Source organism: Panthera pardus, unplaced genomic scaffold (assembly GCF_024362965.1).
Source record: "Panthera pardus isolate Hobbes unplaced genomic scaffold, ASM2436296v1 HiC_scaffold_13, whole genome shotgun sequence".
NCBI classification, from domain to species: domain Eukaryota; kingdom Metazoa; phylum Chordata; class Mammalia; order Carnivora; family Felidae; genus Panthera; species Panthera pardus.
The window spans coordinates 43,773,031-43,790,359 of NW_026526688.1; the positions used below are offsets into that span (position 1 = coordinate 43,773,031).

At 36.9% G+C, this 17,329-nt stretch overlaps 1 protein-coding gene across 8 annotated transcripts in view; it reads right to left on the minus strand.

Moving 5' to 3' along the window:
- The window catches only part of ADAM32 (ADAM metallopeptidase domain 32), a 171,483-nt gene extending 154,798 nt beyond the window's left edge, over positions 1-16,685 (minus strand). For 2 of the 8 annotated variants that reach the window (XR_002077699.2, XR_008421607.1), the window contains exons 1-2: positions 16,260-16,685; positions 4,235-4,314 (exon numbers count right to left, since the gene is read on the minus strand). Coding sequence is in view for 4 of the 8 variants with exons in the window: in XM_019440725.2 (XP_019296270.1) it covers positions 4,235-4,314; positions 16,260-16,317 (138 nt within the window). In the remaining 4 variants the exon portion in view is untranslated. Of the gene's footprint in view, positions 1-4,234; positions 4,315-16,259 lie in introns of those variants that run through there. The other 6 variants (XR_008421608.1, XM_019440725.2, XM_053901054.1 and 3 more) reach the window with 6 other exon arrangements.
- Positions 16,686-17,329: the final 644 nt, after the last annotated feature.

Sequence of the window (17,329 nt, forward strand, 5' to 3'; positions counted from 1 at the left end):
ATTGAGCAATCTGGAAGAAATAGACAAATTCCTAGAAACATACAAACTACCAAAATTGAAACCCGAAGAAACAGGAAATTTGAACAGACTCATAACCAGCAAAGAAAATGAATCAGAAATCAAAAGTCTCCCAACAAACAAAAGTCCAGGGCCAGATGGCTTCCCAAAGGAATTCTACCAGACATTTAAAGAAGAGTTAATACCTATTCTTCTCAAACTGTTTCAAAAATACAAATGGAAGGAAATCTTCCAAACTCATTCTAGGAGGTTAGCATTACCTCGATTCCAAAACCAGACAAAGAACCTACTAAAAATAAGAATATCAGGCCAATATCCCTGCTGAACATGGATGGAAAAATTCTCACCAAGATACTAGCAAATCGAATTCAACAGTACATTAAAAGAATTATTCACCATGATCAAGTAGGATTTATTTATTCCTGGGCTGCAACGGTGATTCAATTGCAAATTAATCAACATACACCACATAAATAAAAGAAAGGATAAAACCATATGGTCCTCTCAATAGACATATAAAAAGCCTTTGACAAAACACAGCATCCATTCTTGATTTAAAAAAAAAACCCTCAACAAAGTAGGGATACACAGAACATACCTCAACATCATGAAGGCCATATATGAAAGACCCACAGCTAATATCATCCTCAATGGAGAAAAACAGAACTTTAATTAAATGGTCAGGAATTAGATAGGGATGTCCATTCGCACCATTACTATTTAACATAGTACTGGAAGCCTTAGCCTCAGCAATCAGACAACAAAAAGAAATAAAAGGCATCCAAATTGGCAAGGAAAAAAGTCAAACTTTCACTATTTGCAGAGAATGTGATACTCTATGTAGAAAATCCAAAACAAAAACACCAAAAAATTGCTAGACCTAATACATGAATTCAGCAAAGTCTCAGGATATAAAATCAATGTACAGAAATTGGTTGCATTTCTATATACCAATAATGAAGCAGCAGAAAGAGAAATAAAGGAATCGATCCCATTTACAACTGCACCAAAAAACAATTAGGTACCTAGGAATAAACCTAACCAAAGATGTGAAAGATCCATACTCTGAAAACTATAGAACACTTATGAAGCACACTGAAGAAGACACAAAGAAATGGAAAAATGTTCAATGTTCATGGATTGGGAGAGCAAATATTGTTAAAATGTCTATACTACCCAACGCATTCCACATTTTTAATGTAACCCCTATAAAAATACCACCAGCATTTTTCACAGATCTAGAACAAACAATCCTAAAATTTGTATGGAACCACAAAAGACCCTGAATATCCAAAGCAATCCTGCAAAAGAAAAGCAAAGCTGGAGTCATCAAGACAGTATGATACTGGCACAAAAACAGACACATAGATAACAGGAACAGAATAGAAAACCCAGAAATTGACCCACAACTATATGGTCAACTAATCTTCAACAAAGCAGAAAAGCACATGCAATGCAGAAAAGACAGCCTCTTCAACAAATGGTGTTGTGAAAACTGGACAATTATATGCAAAACAATGGGACTGGACCACTATCTTACACTAGACACAAAAATAAACTCAAAATGGATTCAAGACCTAAGTGAGACTTGAAGCCATAAAACTTCTGGAAGAAGTTTATAAATATAGGCACTTCTGGAAGTGCCTATATTTATAGGCACTAATCTCTTTGAAATCAGCTGTAGAAACATTTTTTTTTTAGATATGTCTCCTCTGGCAAGGGAAACAAAAGCAAAATTAAACTACTGGAACTATATTCAAAAAGAATGAAAATTTGCCATTCACAACTACGTGGATGGAACTAGAGGGTATTATGCTAAGCGAAATTAGAGAAAGACATATCATATGACTTCACTCATACGAGGACTTTACGATACAAAACAGAGGAATATAAAGGAAGGGAAGCAAAAATAATATAAAAACAGGGAGGGGGACAAAAACATAAGAGACTCTTAAATATGGAGAACAAACAGAGGGTTGCTGGAGGGGTTGTGGGAGGGGGGATGGGTTAAATGGGTAGGGGGCATTAAGGAATCTACTCCTGAAATCATTGTTGCACTATATGCTAACTAACTTGGATGTAAATTTTAAAAATTAATTAAATTTTTTTAAATGGGCAGTAAACATGAACAGACATTTCTCCAAAGAAGACATGCAGATGAACAACAGTCACATGAAAAGATGCTCAACATCATTCATCATCAGGAAAGTGCAAATCGAAGACACAATGGGATGTCACCTCACATCAGTCAGAACAGCTAAAATAAAAAACACAAGAAACAACAAGTGTTGGCAAGAAGGTAGAAAAAAGGAACCTTGTACACTGCTGGTGGGAATACAAACTGTACAACCACTATGGAAAACAGTTTGGAGGCTCTTCCAAAAAATTAAGACTGAAACAACCAGGGGCACCTGGGTGGCTCAGTCAGTTACACATCCAACTTCAGCTCAGATCATGATCTCATGGTTTGTGGGTTTGAGCCCTGTGTCAGGCTCTGTGCTGACAGCTCACAGCCTGGACCCTGCTTCAGATTCTGTGTCTCCCTCTCTCTCTGCCCCTCCCACTCACACTCTGTCCCCCCCCTTCTCTCTCAAAAATAAATAAACATTTTAAAAAACTGACATCAGGGGTGCCTGGGTGGCCCAGTTGGTTGAGCATCCGACTTTGGCTCAGGTCGTATCTCGCGGTCTGTGAGTTCAAGCCCCGTGTCAGGCTCTATGCTGACAGCGCAGAGCCTGGAGCCTGTTTCAGATTCTGTGTCTCCCTCTCTCTCTCTGACCCTCCCCCATTCATGCTCTGTCTCTCTCTGTCTCAAAAATAAATAAACATTAAAAAAAAAATTTTAAAAACTGACATAAAAATACATCATCAGATTTAAAAAAAAAAGGACTAGAATGACCATATTAAACAGTAATTTCACTACTGGGTAATTACCAAAAGACTATAAAAACACAAATATGACAAGATATATGCACCCCTATGCATATTATTATTATTATTATTATTGCAGCATTATTTAATATAGAATGAACCCAAGGGCCCATCAATAGATGAATGGATAAAGAAGATGTAATATGTATACACAACAGAACATTACTCAGCCATAAACAAGGAATGAAATCTTGCCATTTGCAACAACATGAATAGATCTAGAAAGTATAAAGCTAAGTGAAGTAAGTCAGTTAGAGAAAGTCAAAGAAAGAATAGAATAGAATAGAATAGAATAGAATAGAATAGAATAGAATAGAATAGAATAGAATAGAATACCCCGAATTCAAAAAGATGTATGTACCCTATTTACTGTAGCACTTTACAATAGCCAAGATATGGAAGCAATTTAAGTGTCCTTTGATAAATGAACAGGTAAAGAAAATGTGGTATACACACACACACACACACACACACACACACACAATGGAATATTACACAACAATAAATAAGGATGAAATCTTGCTTTTTGTAAAAACATGATGGACCTTGAGGGCATTATGCTAAGTGAAATAAATCAGACTGAGAAAGACAAAGATCATATGATTTCACTCATATGAGGAATCTAAAAAACAAAACAAATGAATAAACAAATAAAAAGGAGAATCAGACCTGCAAAAACAAAGAACTACCTCTGATGGTTGCCAGAGGGAAGGGGGTTGAAGGGATGGACAAAATGCCTGAAGGGGAACGGAAGATACAGGCTTTTGTTTATATGGAATGAGTAAGTCATGAAAATAAAAGGTACAGCACAGAGAATACAGTCAATGATATTATAATAGTGTTGTATGGTGAAAGATGATAGTTACACTTGTGATCATAGCATAATGTATAGAGATGTTGAATCGCTATGTTGTATACCTGAAACTAATGTAACATGTGTCAACTATACTTAAAATCAAAAAATTTTTAAAAGAGATTCTCTTAACCATTTTGGTAAAAATTATTCTCTTCATCTGAATCATGTAAATATTACTCAGATAAGACCCTAATTCTTCTACATTATTTTCTTTATTAGAACTTTTAAAATTTTTACCATAAGGAAATGACAAATGTTAGACAAAACAGAAGATTCCCATCTATATATTTGCTTTCACTATCAAACTTAAAATTCCATATAAGTAGTAATAGTGTATACTTAGATTCATTCTATAATGGGGTTGACACATTTAATTGCTATAAATAAGAATTTAAAAAATCATATAATATTGTGAAAAATATCTCTTACATTTTCTAGTTCCAAATTATCACTTGTATTTTCTTGGATTTTCTCTGGAACTATAATTTGTAAAAATGGATTTTGAGAACCTGAAGAAAGAAAAAAGATAGTTAATAATTGTGTCTTATACCTGACTATTTGTTCAGGTTCTTTTGTAGAATTCACTAAAATGCACATATGAGTCATCCTTATGTACTCCTATAAAAATCTTGAAAATGCTTAATTTAAAAACAGAGTAGTTATAAAAGATCAAAAAAAAAAAAAAAAAGGACTAGGGGGTGGAGACAGGGCATAGTTAAACTTAGGCAAAATTTGCTGTTACTGGAGAAAACAAACAAACAGACCAAAAAAAAAGGTCAAAGATATACTTCAAGCAAACTTTCCTTAAATAAAAGATTTGAAACAATACACTGAAAAGTACACAGAATTCAGGAATAACTGATAACAATTAAAATTGAGAAATATTCTACTAAAGTTATTGGGTGTCTAAGATAAAGAAAGAATCCTATTGCCTATGAACAAAAAGAAAAACAAAATCATATTGGGCATAAGGGAGAAAAGCAGGCTGGCTTGACAATTTTTATAACAGTATTCAAAATTTAAAAACTGAAGAACAATGTCTTTATTTTTTTTTAAGTGTTTATTTAAATTCCAGTTAGTTATCACACATGGCAATATTAGTTTCAGGCGTACAAAGAGTGATTCAACACTTCCATACAACACCCTATGCTCATCACAAGTGTACTCCTTGATCCTTATTACCTATTTAACCCATGCCCTCACCCACCTCCCCTCCTGTAACCATTAGTTTGTTCTCTATGACTAACAGTCCATTTCTTGGACTTTTCCCCTTTTATTTTATTTTCCCCTTTGCTCATTTGTTTTGTTTCTGAAATTCCACATAGGAGTGAAATCACATGGTATTCATTTTTCTCTTACCGTGGTAAATCACATGGTATTCATCTTTCTATTCTCAGCATATTACTCTCTAACTCTATCCATGTCATTGCTAATGGCAAGATTTCATACTTTTTTAATGTCTGAGTAATATTCCATTGTATATATACATACTACTTCTTTTTTCTTCTCAGATATAGGATTAGGGTTAGGGTTTATGGCCAGTGTTAGGGTCAGGCTTAAGGTTAGGGCCAGGGTGAGGGCATGTTCCTGGTATCCTGCTGTTTAGAGAACTCTCCATAGGGCTCAATTTGGAGTTAGGGCTTTGGGGTTAGTGTTAGGGTTAGGATGAGGATGACGATTAAGGTTTAGGGTTAGGGGTTGGGGATTAAGTTGGAGTTAGGGGTTAGGGTTAGGGTGTTGGGGGCTAGCAGGTTTATATTAACTAGAGAAGATGTTACTTGAACTGATGGTTTATACTCAGTGTAGTTTCAATAAGATATACACAAGGCTCTTCCCATATGCTTCTAACATATGTTTACAAACACTTATATCTTAATGAAAAAGGTGTCACTTGAAACATGCCATAGAATAGGTCTATTCCTACATGCTTTTACAGATGCATTTACAAACACATATAAATCAATGAAAAAGATGTTACTTGAACAATGGTTTATATACAGTGCATTTTCAATGAGGTAAGCATACGACTATTCCCATATGCTTTTATGTGTATGTTAGAAACTTTAATGAAATATGATGATACTTGAAAACTGAATCTACAGAGTGTGGTTTCACAGTGTTAGGCATACGACTATTCCCATATGCTTCTATGCATATGTGAGAAACTATAATGAAATATGATGATACTTGAAAAGACTGATTATACACAGTGTGGTTTCACAGCATTAAGCATATGGCTATTCCCGTAAGCTTCTACACATATGAACAACTATGTTTTTAGAAAATCTTCAGGAAAAAGTGTAGACCCTTGTATTTCATCCCCAACAAAACTGTTATTCAAATATAGAGGCAAAAGACAGGTATTATAAGCAAAACTCAAGGAAAATAGCTCACCTCCACCTGTCACCAAAGGCAGAGAAACTTCTTCCAACAAAGGTACCAACAGAGTTAAAGGTTAGTTGTGGATATTAAACAAACTCAAATACAGAATAAGGCTAATAAAACTGTGGAAGTCTTAGTTATCCAATAGGGTACAAATGTTATTAAACCATGATGATATAGACATAACATATATAATAATGTCAGGCAGTGTAGCAGAAGAGGAATACCATAAGTGTATCCTGATTTCCTTACATTTATTGCAATGTGGCCCCCCAAAAATGTGACTTAAAGTTTAAAATCAAGTTATAGAAGTAGAAACATACTGTTTAATGGTATAACAGTGTATAATAACTAAGATTTAAAATAACCACAGTCATGTAATAAAGGGGAGAGCCAAAAGTGGGAAGAAGTACTAAGATATTAATTTTTCTAATTACTTACAGTGAGGAATCACTATTACTGCCTAAATAAAAATTTTAATCCATTATGTAAAACATTATAAATATTCCAAATTAAGAGAAGAGAAAACATACACAAAGGCACCTACAAAATAAACCAAAAGCCAGATTTTTACAATGAAATACTTTACCAAAACAAAAGTATGAAATCAGAAAAGTATGACAAGATCAAGATCTCAGAAGTTGTAAGATCAAAAATCTCAGTTTTATCAATAAATGTAAATAGGATAAAGCAACCAACTAAAGAAAATCTTCAGACTGGATCCACAAAATCAAAACCCAACTACTCAGACCTTCTATGGAATATTAAACACTTGCTCTAAGCTAATACTTATTTTTGAAGACCTAAAATATAACTGGTTCACTTAAGGAAAAGACATATGCTTATAAGAGGACCGGTGATACATGAAATTTAGGTTCAAATCTGTGAGTTTACTCGTGGGACTACACATTTATCTTATCATAATCTGACCAATTACAGAAGAGTATGTGGAAATAGATATAATCAATATCTTATGTAATCACCATCTTGCCTTCCTGACCCATAGAATGAGAACTATCATGGTAGGAAGTCTGTGAATATCATAATGCACCATCACCAAAACATTAAACCAAAAGTTTTTCTAAATCCAGAAGGTAGTCCAACCTTGAAAAGAATTGAAATACACAAGAGCAGTGATTCCTATTTTTTTCCTATTTTGTTTGTTTGATCTGTGCAGATTATAAGCAATAGAGAAAGACAAAGAATTGTCTTAAGTTTAATCAGGTGATATAACAAATATTGTTTATAGTAAAAAATATTGTTCCAAATATAGTCTCTTTACTGAAGCAAAGCAACACAGGCATTTGCACCTGCAAGTAACCCCTGATAGAAAAAGGTGTTTTCTCTCTCCCAATAAGCAGAAACTTTCCAGGAGCAAGTCTGCTTAACAGTGAGAACAATGTACTTTCACCATCCATACTGCCTCAGGTTCTTGAATCATTTCTAGTTCTACTTCTTCCCAGATAAATTCCTGGATTATCCATGTGGTATTAATTTAATCACAATGGTCCTTAAAAGAAGATGAATGGGGGTAGAAGAGAAAACCAGAGAGATGGTAGTGTGAAAATAACTCAGCCCAATATTCCTAGCTTTGAAGATGCAAGGTAGAGGGCCTAGCCAAATAATGCAAACAGCCATTAGAATCTGGAAAAGGCAAAAGGAAGCAGACTACTATAGCCTATAGAAGAAACACAGCACTTTCAACTCCCTGATTTTAGCCCAACGAGACCCATCTTTACAAAATTGTAAGATAATAAATTTGTATTATTTAAGCCACTAAATTTGTGGTAAACTGTTACAGCAACAATAAAAAAATTAATACATCATCTAAGAGACAATTATTCTAGAATTCTGGAATGAAATTGGACCACCATCTCAAACTATATACAAATATAAACGATACATACAAATATAATCTGAAACCATTAAACTCCCTATAAGAAAAAATAGGCAGTAAGCTCTTTGACATGGGTCTTAGTAATACTTTTTTAGATCAGTCTCCTTGTACAAGGGCAAAAAATCCCAAAAATAAATAAATGGGATTACATCGAACTACAAAAAATTTTATGCAACAAAGGAAATCATCGATGAAATTAAAAGGCAACCTACTGAATGAAAGTAGATATTTGCAAATCATACATCTGATAAGGGGTTAATATTCAAAATATATAAAGAACTTACACAAGTTAATATCTAAAAAACAAACAAACAAACAAACAAACAAGCAACACAATTAAGAAACAGGCAAAGGGGCACCTGGGTGGCTCAGTTGTTAAGCATCCGACTTCAGCTCAGGTCATGATCTCACAGTTCATGTGTTCGAACCCCACATCAGGCTCTCTGCTGACAGCTCAGAGCCTGGAGTCTGTTTCAGATTCAGTGTCTCCCTCTCTCTCTGCTCCTCTCTCTCCCCCACTCATGCTCTTTCTCTCTCAAATAAACATTTTTTTTAATTTACAAAAAAAAAGAAAAGAAAAGAAATGGACAGAGAATTTAAATATACATTACTCCAAGGAAGACATACAGATGGCAAACAGGCCCATGAAAAGATGTTCAACATCATTAATCGTCAGGGAAATGCAAATCAAAACTACAATGAGATATCAATTCACATGTGTCAGACTGATTATCAAGAAGACAAAAAATAGTATTCTTAAAAAAAATAAAATTTGAACAGATTGGAATTTGGATGATCTAAGAAATTTTTGTTAATTTTTAAGGTGTGATCATGATACTATGAGATTATATTTCAAAAGTATATTTTTTGTCAATTAGCAATACATACTGAAATATTTAGAGATGAAATGATATGTCTATAACTTGTTCCAAATAATATGAGAACAGAAAAGCAGAGGAACATAAAAAGAATTGGCTAGGAATTTATAATTGTTGAAGCTGGGTTTTTTATACTCTTCTACTTCTGCACTTATTTGAAATTTCCATAATTAAAAATAAAATAATAACGGTAGAGGCCAAATAGTAAAGTATCCTCAAAGTGTTATTGGAAAAATAACTGTCAGTCTGAAATTCCATATCAAGCTAAATTGCCATTCAAGAGTGAGGGAGATATAAGGATATTTTCAAGTGAACAGACATTTTGTCACTCAAAATTTTTATGAAAAATCTAAGAAAGGAAGAAGTGCTAGAAACAAGGTAAGCAAAGAAAGCAGTAAACAGTGGATAAATCTAAGCAAACCTGACTGAGGAAACAAATAGTAATAGAGATAATGACTAGGAAAATAATAAAAGTGGCACTAAATACTAAATAACAATAATATGTAAGAAGATGAGAGTGGTGTCTGACAACTTTCTATTCTCATTGTTGGAGGAGTTAAAATGGCAGAAAAGTACAGCTGTACTGAGGTCAGAATACTTGGAACACCCAGGAAATCTATCCGCAGAGTTACAGAAAAATCTCCACATGTGGAGGGAGATAGCTTGGCAGGACTGAGCTGTGTGTATGTGATTTGGGGGACATAAAACAGAGTGGGCACAGAGGGGAGGGATCCCCTTCTATGGAGAGACAAAAGGGAAAAAGAAGGTGTGGACTGTGGTATTGTGTTAGGACAAGAGAAAAACCTCTGCAGATCAGGACTGGTGAACAAGAAATACAAAGAGTGCCACTCTCTGCTTTGCAAACAGCCATAGGAGCTGAAGATCAGAGTTTTCAAAAGCACTCCTTTCTCCAAACTGGAAGACATGTGCACACTTCCGGTGGGGAGGGAAGCCGGCCTGGGGAGCAGTAGTGATCTCAGGGGCACACTGGGAGAGAACAGTCCCCTCCCTTGAGTACTGTGGGAAGAGGGAATATTGCCCCCCAAGGAAAAACGACCCTGCAGGCGTCTACCTTATCAGCAGGGCTGAGTGGCAAGCCCTCAGAGTGGCTTGCCCCTGAGTGGCAAGTCCCAGAACAAGGTCTGGGACATGCCCACTCCTTTAAGACCTCAGGTTTTGAATCCCAGCCAAGCACCCCAGAATGCACCGGAGAACTGTGGGGCAGGACAAACCAGCCACTAGTGCTACTCTGTGAGAGCTGGCTGAACAGCGTGGTTTGAGACACAGGGTCTGGGGAGAGACTGGATGTCGCCATTTTTCCTCTCGCTCACCAACATGGTGAGGCTTCGGGGAAGGGGACAGCTGCCCCCAGTGGAGGCTTGGACCTGCTTACACCAAACCCCGCCCCTCCATGCCTGGTAACTGCCTATCTATTGGAGTGAGACCAACACTGATCAAACCAGACAGCCTCTTCTCTAGACCAGCACAGCCACTGGTCCCAGGTACCAACAGACAACTGTACTGCAGTTTTGTATGTTAATCTGTTGCTCTTTTCTCTCTCTCTCTCTCTCTCTCTCTCTCTCTCTCTCTTTACTTTTCTTTCCTTCTCCTCTCTTTTCTTTTTCTTCCTACCCTCTTCTTTTTTTTCCTTTGGAATCAGGCTCATAGTTTCTGATTTGATTTTTGGCCAGAAAATCTGCTTTGTCTGTTTAATCAGGCATTTTTACTCTATTCTTTTTACACCTTTTCTATAGCTCCTTCTTCTTTATTTTCCTTTCTCTCTTTCTTGATTAAGTCTTATAGTTTCTTTGATTCTCTGTGTGGTCTTTTTTTTCACCCCTTTCATTTTTCTCTTACTATGGGATCAGGTCCCCTGCCCTTTCCTTTTTTTCCAGGATTACTTCAATGAGCAAATCAAAGCACACCTGGTGGAAGGTTTAAACAATCCACCACTATGAGTAAGGAAAAGCTTTGTAAAGACAGACCAGTGGGATAGAGCAGCCAAATATGCAACAGCAGAGCGCATGCAACATACTCCAAAAATACTGCCTGAAGTGCCAGGCCCTGGAGAGTATATGGCCCCTTTTTAATACAGTAGCTTTCACAGGTTCAGAACACATAAAAAGCTATTAAAACATATAAAAGAAACCTAGCCAAAATTATGAAACAGAAGAATTCTCCTCAAAAGAAATTCCAGGAGGAAAGGACAGCCCGAGAGTTGCTCAAAACAGACATAAACAATATATCAGAACAAGAATTTAGAATAACAGTCATTAGACTAATATCTGGGCTTGAAAAAAGCACATAAGACAGCAATCTATTGCTACAGAGATCAAAGATGCAAGAAATAGTTCACAATGAATTAAGAAATGCTATAAATGAGATGCAAAATAAACTAGATGCAGTGACAGCGAGGATGGAAGAAGCAGAGGAGAGAAGGGGTGAAAGAGAAAATAAAATTATGGAAAATGATCTGAAAAAAGAGGGAAAGGAAATTACTAGGCCATGTGGGGAGAAATAGAGACCTAAGTGATTCAATGAAATGAAATAATATCCATATCATAGGAGTTCCAGAAGAAGAAGAGAGAGACAGGGAAAGAAGGTTTATTTGAACAAATTATAGCTGAGAACTTCCCTAATCTGGGGAAGGAAATAGGCATCCAAGTCCAGGAGGCACAGACAGCTCCCTTCAAAATCGACAGAAACAGGTCAACAGCATGACATATCATAATGAAACTGGCAAAATACAAAAGTAAAGAGAGAATTCTGAAAGCAGCTGGGGACAAATGGCCTTAACCAACAAGGGTAGACAGATAAGTGTAGTAGTAGAACTGTCCACTAAAACTTGGCAGGCCAGAAGGGAGTGGAAGGAAACATTCAATGTGCTGAATAGGAAAAATATACAGCCAAGAATCCTTTATCCAGCAAAGCTATTGTTCAGAATAGAAGGAGAGATAAAGGCTTTCCCAGACAAACAAAAACTAAGGAGTTATGATCACTAAACTAGCCCTGCAGGAGATCCTAAGGGGGCACTCTGAGTAGAAAGCAGCAAAGACTACAAAGGACCAGAGACTTCACCACAAGTATGAAACCTGCAGATAATACAATGACACTAAATCCATATCTTTCAATAATCACTCTGAATGTAAATGTACTAAATGCCCCAATCAAAAGACATAGGGTATGGGGCACCTGGGTGGCTTAGTCGGTTGGGCATCCAACTTAGGTCATGATCTCATGGTTCATGGGTTTGAGCCCCGCATCAGACTCTGTGCTAACAGCTCAAAGCCTGAAGCCTGCTTTGGATTCTGTGTCTCCCTCTCTCTCTTTCCCTCCCCTGCTCACGCTCTGTCTCTCTCTCTCAAAAATAAATAAACACTAAAAACAAAAAAAGACATAGGGTATCAAAATGGATTTTAAAAAAAAAGACCCATTTATATGCTGCCTACAAGAGACTTATTTTAGACCTAAACACACCTGCAGAGAACCATCTATTGTGCTAATGGATGGCAAAAGAAAGCCAGAGTAGGCATACTTATATGAGACAAACTAGATTTTAAAACCAAGATTTTAAAACAAGAGATGAAGAAGGTCATTATATCATAATTAAGGGGTCTATCCATCAAGAAGGGCTAAAAATTATAAATGTTTATGCCCCAAGTGTGAAGCAACCAAATATATATATATATATATAAATTAATCACAAACATAAATAAATGTCTATTGTCATTGTCTTTTTTGGAAAAAGTAACAGTCTTAGTTCGGACTTTTTTACATTAAAATTAGAAATACAAAACACATAAGGCTGGAAATGAGATTTTTTAAAATGGTATCAAATAAAAAGCATGATATATAGAAAATATAAAATATCATAAACAGACTTAAATACAAATATCCTTCCTGGACAGCTGTATGGCTTTTTCAGTTTACTATCTGCATCTGGAAGTTTCAGGGCCCAAGGGCTGTTTTAATTCTTAAAAGTAAAAATATTTTTTAATCTAAGTTTGAGGTTCCTTTGCTAATATACTACGCTCAAAACCTTAGTAGTTTCTCATCTAGTTGCTTTCTGTATAAGTAACACACATACAAAACTTTTTAAAGTCATAATTTTCGGGGCGCCTGGGTGGCTCAGTCAGTTAAGCGTCCAACTGCAGCTCAGGTCACGATCTCACGATCCGGGAGTTCGAGCCCCGCGTCGGGCTCTGGGCTGATGGCTCAGAGCCTGCAGCCTGCTTCCGATTCTGTGTCTCCCTCTCTCTCCGCCCCTCCCCCGTTCATGCTCTGTCTCTCTCTGTCTCAAAAATAAATAAACGTTAAAAAAAAATGTTTTTAAGTCATAATTTTCAAATCTGCTTTATTTCTTTGCCTTTTATATTCTGGATACTTGGCCCCTTTCAGACAAATGATTTGCAAATACTTTCCCTCATTCTATAATTTCTTTGCCTAACTCCTATTTCTCCCTCCCTCCCCTCTCATCTCTCTCTCTTTCTCTCTTTCAACTAAATGATGGCAACCTTGACTCTATCTGGAAAAATATATGTCCATACCCTTAATTAGAGCTCTTCCCTGAGTAATTTTCTCTATGTGGGAGTTTTTACTGACACTCTGGTGCTCAAACCTTTCTAAATTCCATTTCTTACCATTTGGAATCTGGAATCACTTTTTTAAATCCTGAAAGACCTTGAATTTCTGGATTTATTCCCTATCATTTCTTTTTACAAACTGGCCAATTGTTTCCTGAGATTATATCCTTCTCTTAACACTTTGCCAAACTTGGGTAATGAAACTGACCTCCAACTGCAAAAAAACAACATACCGTTATCTAACTTCGGTAAAACACAGTCATACAGTTTACTATAACTTTATGAAATATACTATGAAACATTTTGTAACTTCCTAACATAGATCTCCATTTTTCCAGTTAGTTTCAATTTTTTGTCATCTACTATCCATTACCCATCATTCACTACCCAGAAGCTCAAAGACATCGATTTTAAGTTTATTATGGCAGCACACCACTTCAAAGTTCCAATCTCTATATTGGTCAACTTAGCCTGACCAGGCTATGGAATGGTAATAAATAAAACATTGAAATGTTAACACAATAAAAGCTTATTTGTTTTTCATGTAAAGTTTGGTAAGGATCACCAGGAGCTCTCATTAAAGTAGTGACTCAGAGATCCAGGCTCTCTCCAACTGGTGACACCATAAACTCAGCTCATGGCTTCTCAGGTTACTGTGGCATCAGAAAAGAGAGACGGAAGGATATCAACTCTTAATTGCCTTGATACAAAAATTACTCACCTCATTTCTTCTCAACCTCATGAGCACGAGATAGTTAAAATGACCCAGTCTGAATGTTAAAAGGACAAGAAATATGGGCAAAAGATAGATACTCAGTGAACACTAAAGAACTGCCACATAAAAGGATGGAAAATATATATTTACAGAAAATACTAGCCAAAGGAAAGTTGATGTAGCTATGTTAACATCAGCACAAATAGATTTTAATGGGGCAAAAAAGCATTATTAGGAATAAACAGAGAAACCAGAATGAATGAGAAAGAATGAAGCTGAAACTCTACCTCACAGCATATATAAAAATTAAGTTAAAATGGATCAACAACCAAATTTAAGAGATAAAACAATAAAATTCTTAGAAGAGAAAACAAGAGTAAATCTTCATGACTTTAGATTTGGCAATGGATTCTTAAGTATGTCATCATAAACATGAACAACAAAAGAAAACATAAATATATTAGATTTCACCAAAATAAAAAACTTTTGTGAATCAAAGGACACTCACAAGAAAAGTAAAGATAGCCTACTGAGAGAAGATATTTGTAAATCATTTGTCTGAAAAAGGTCTAGTCCCGAATATAAGAAGAACTCTTACAGCTTGACAACAAAAATAACCCAATTTTAAAAACAGGCAAAGGACCTGAACACTCATTTCTCCAAATATATACAAATGGTCAACAAGCACATGAAAAGATGCTCAACATCACTAAACAGTGGGGGAATTCATACCATAGAGACATATCCCCTATGAAGACTATCATCATAAAAAAACATAAAATAACATGTTGACAAGAATGTCGAAATTTGGAACCCTTGTACTCTGCTAGTAGGAATGTAAAATTGTGCAGCCACCATGAAAAACAATGTGATAGTTCCTCAAAAAATTAAAAATAGAGTACCATATGATGCAGCAACTCCTCTTCTAGAAATATACATGCAAAAGAAGTGAACACAGAGACTCAAACAAGTACAAGTACACATGTGTTCATGGCAGCATTGTTCATAATAGCCCACAAGGAGCTGCAACCCAAATATCTATCTACAGGTAAACAGATAAACAAAATGAAATACGTATTTATCCACTTTTATTCCACACAACAGAATACTACTCGGCCTTAAAAAGAAGAAAATTCTGATACATGCTACAACACAGATGAACGTTGAGGGAGTTATGTGAAATAAACCAATCACAAGAAGAAAAATACTCCAGAATTCCAGTTACATGAGGCACCTGGTATAGTCAAATCCACAGAGACACAAAGTAGAATGGTGGTTTCCAAGACTGCAGGGAGAGGGGAAAGAGGAGGTTAGTGTTTAATGAACAGTACATTCTATGCACTGACAGGGGATGGCAAGATTCAGAACAGTAGTGTATAAAAAGGGGAGGAAAATAAGAACATACCTAAAATGTTTGCTTGCATCTAAACCACCTCTAATATATGTTAAAATTTTGTGGATTCTTTATACCGTTCTTTGTACCCTGCCATAATGGACCTCTGTCACTGTCAGCACAGCTGACACAGAATTTTTTTTTTTCTTTGACAGCAGGACAAATTATTGTCATAGGTATGCCGGATTAGCTATGTTGGAACAAATGGTACGTGAGGAGAATCAGGTCTTTGTTTTTATTTTTGTCTGGATTTTGAGTGGAATTCAAGAAGATTCTAGGGTGCTTCTGAGTACATGATGTGTTGGGGCAGTTTTGTGAGGTGGACGACACACCTGCAGGAAAGGCTGCCCCCAACCCACGTTCAGAGAGGAAGAGATTTGTCCTTGAGTTCACTGAAATGACCTTCCCCTCTCGGAAGTCACTTGTCTATCCCAACAGAACGCCCCCTAAAGGCCGGGTTTCCAGGCGGACCGGCCAAAAGAAACCAGAAGGCAGATCTGAACCGAGTTGGGCCACCGTTTGACAGAAGCAGGAACTCGTTGAAAGAAGAAAAAGAAACACCTTCCTCTGCCCAGACCCAGTGTACCAGGGTCTCCGCTGCCTTACCAGGTCCTGATGCCAGCAAGCCGCGGAGCCCAACAAGCAGCAGCATTAGGAGGAACATGGTGTGGCTTTGGGGCTCCGACAGTGGACTGGGGCGGCGGCCGTTGGGAGCGCTCTAGGGTCGGCGCCGCGGCCGCTCACACGCGCTCATTCGTGGGGCGAAGATCTCGCGAGGCCGCTGCCACGAATGCTAGTCGCCCGCAGCACGCACCCACCTGGCTCCCGACCTAAATCCCGCGTGCCTGGCCTGAGAGCCTGCAGCTCCTCTGAGGTTGTCCGGACGTCTCTTCGCGCCTGCGGCGTCGCAGTCGCTGTCCACCACTAAACCTTTCTCTTCGTGTTAACAGACCTAACAGATCTAACGCATTAATTGAACTGTACGCTGTTTTGTATCACACACTTCCAGATGTTTTGAAAAACGTGCAGTACTTTCTGAATTTAAAACTATATGCACGCACGCACACTCATATTTACTAAAGCTCGGTTTCTAAACAAAACAACAAAACTAGCCAGATGTGTGAAAGACATTCCAAGAAAGGGATAAGTTTTGGTATCTCTGAAAAGAGCTTGCTGTGATTTTTTTTTTTTTCCATGCCTACTGCCCAAATGCGCTGTGTAATCAGGCTGTGTCTACTTTTCTTCCAATCTGGTTCTTCAACAGGCCTTGGCTAGAATTCATGTGTTAGCATTCTCTTGTTCACGAACTTCTCAGTACAGTGACTACTCATTCATTCATGTAGTCAACGAGTTGGAGGAGATTCTTAACCATAGTTGCAGTACTTATGTTCCAGTAGAAAAAATTTCTAAATTCCAAGCCCAGGCTGCCACCTATTTTCTCTTAACCCCCAATGCTTTGGCCACTCCAACTTCTGGTCTTTCCTGAATAAAAATTGCCTTATTCCCTGGGATACAATGTCTCCTCCCTCTCAGCTTCACCTCCAGTCTCTACCTATATGCACTATCTTTTAATTCTTTTGAAGTCCCAAAGAATGAATTAATCAATCATACTAAGTAACAAAGAGGCACACACAGACTAAAAAGCTCCGTGGAAACCAAAAAGCACACTTAGAGAA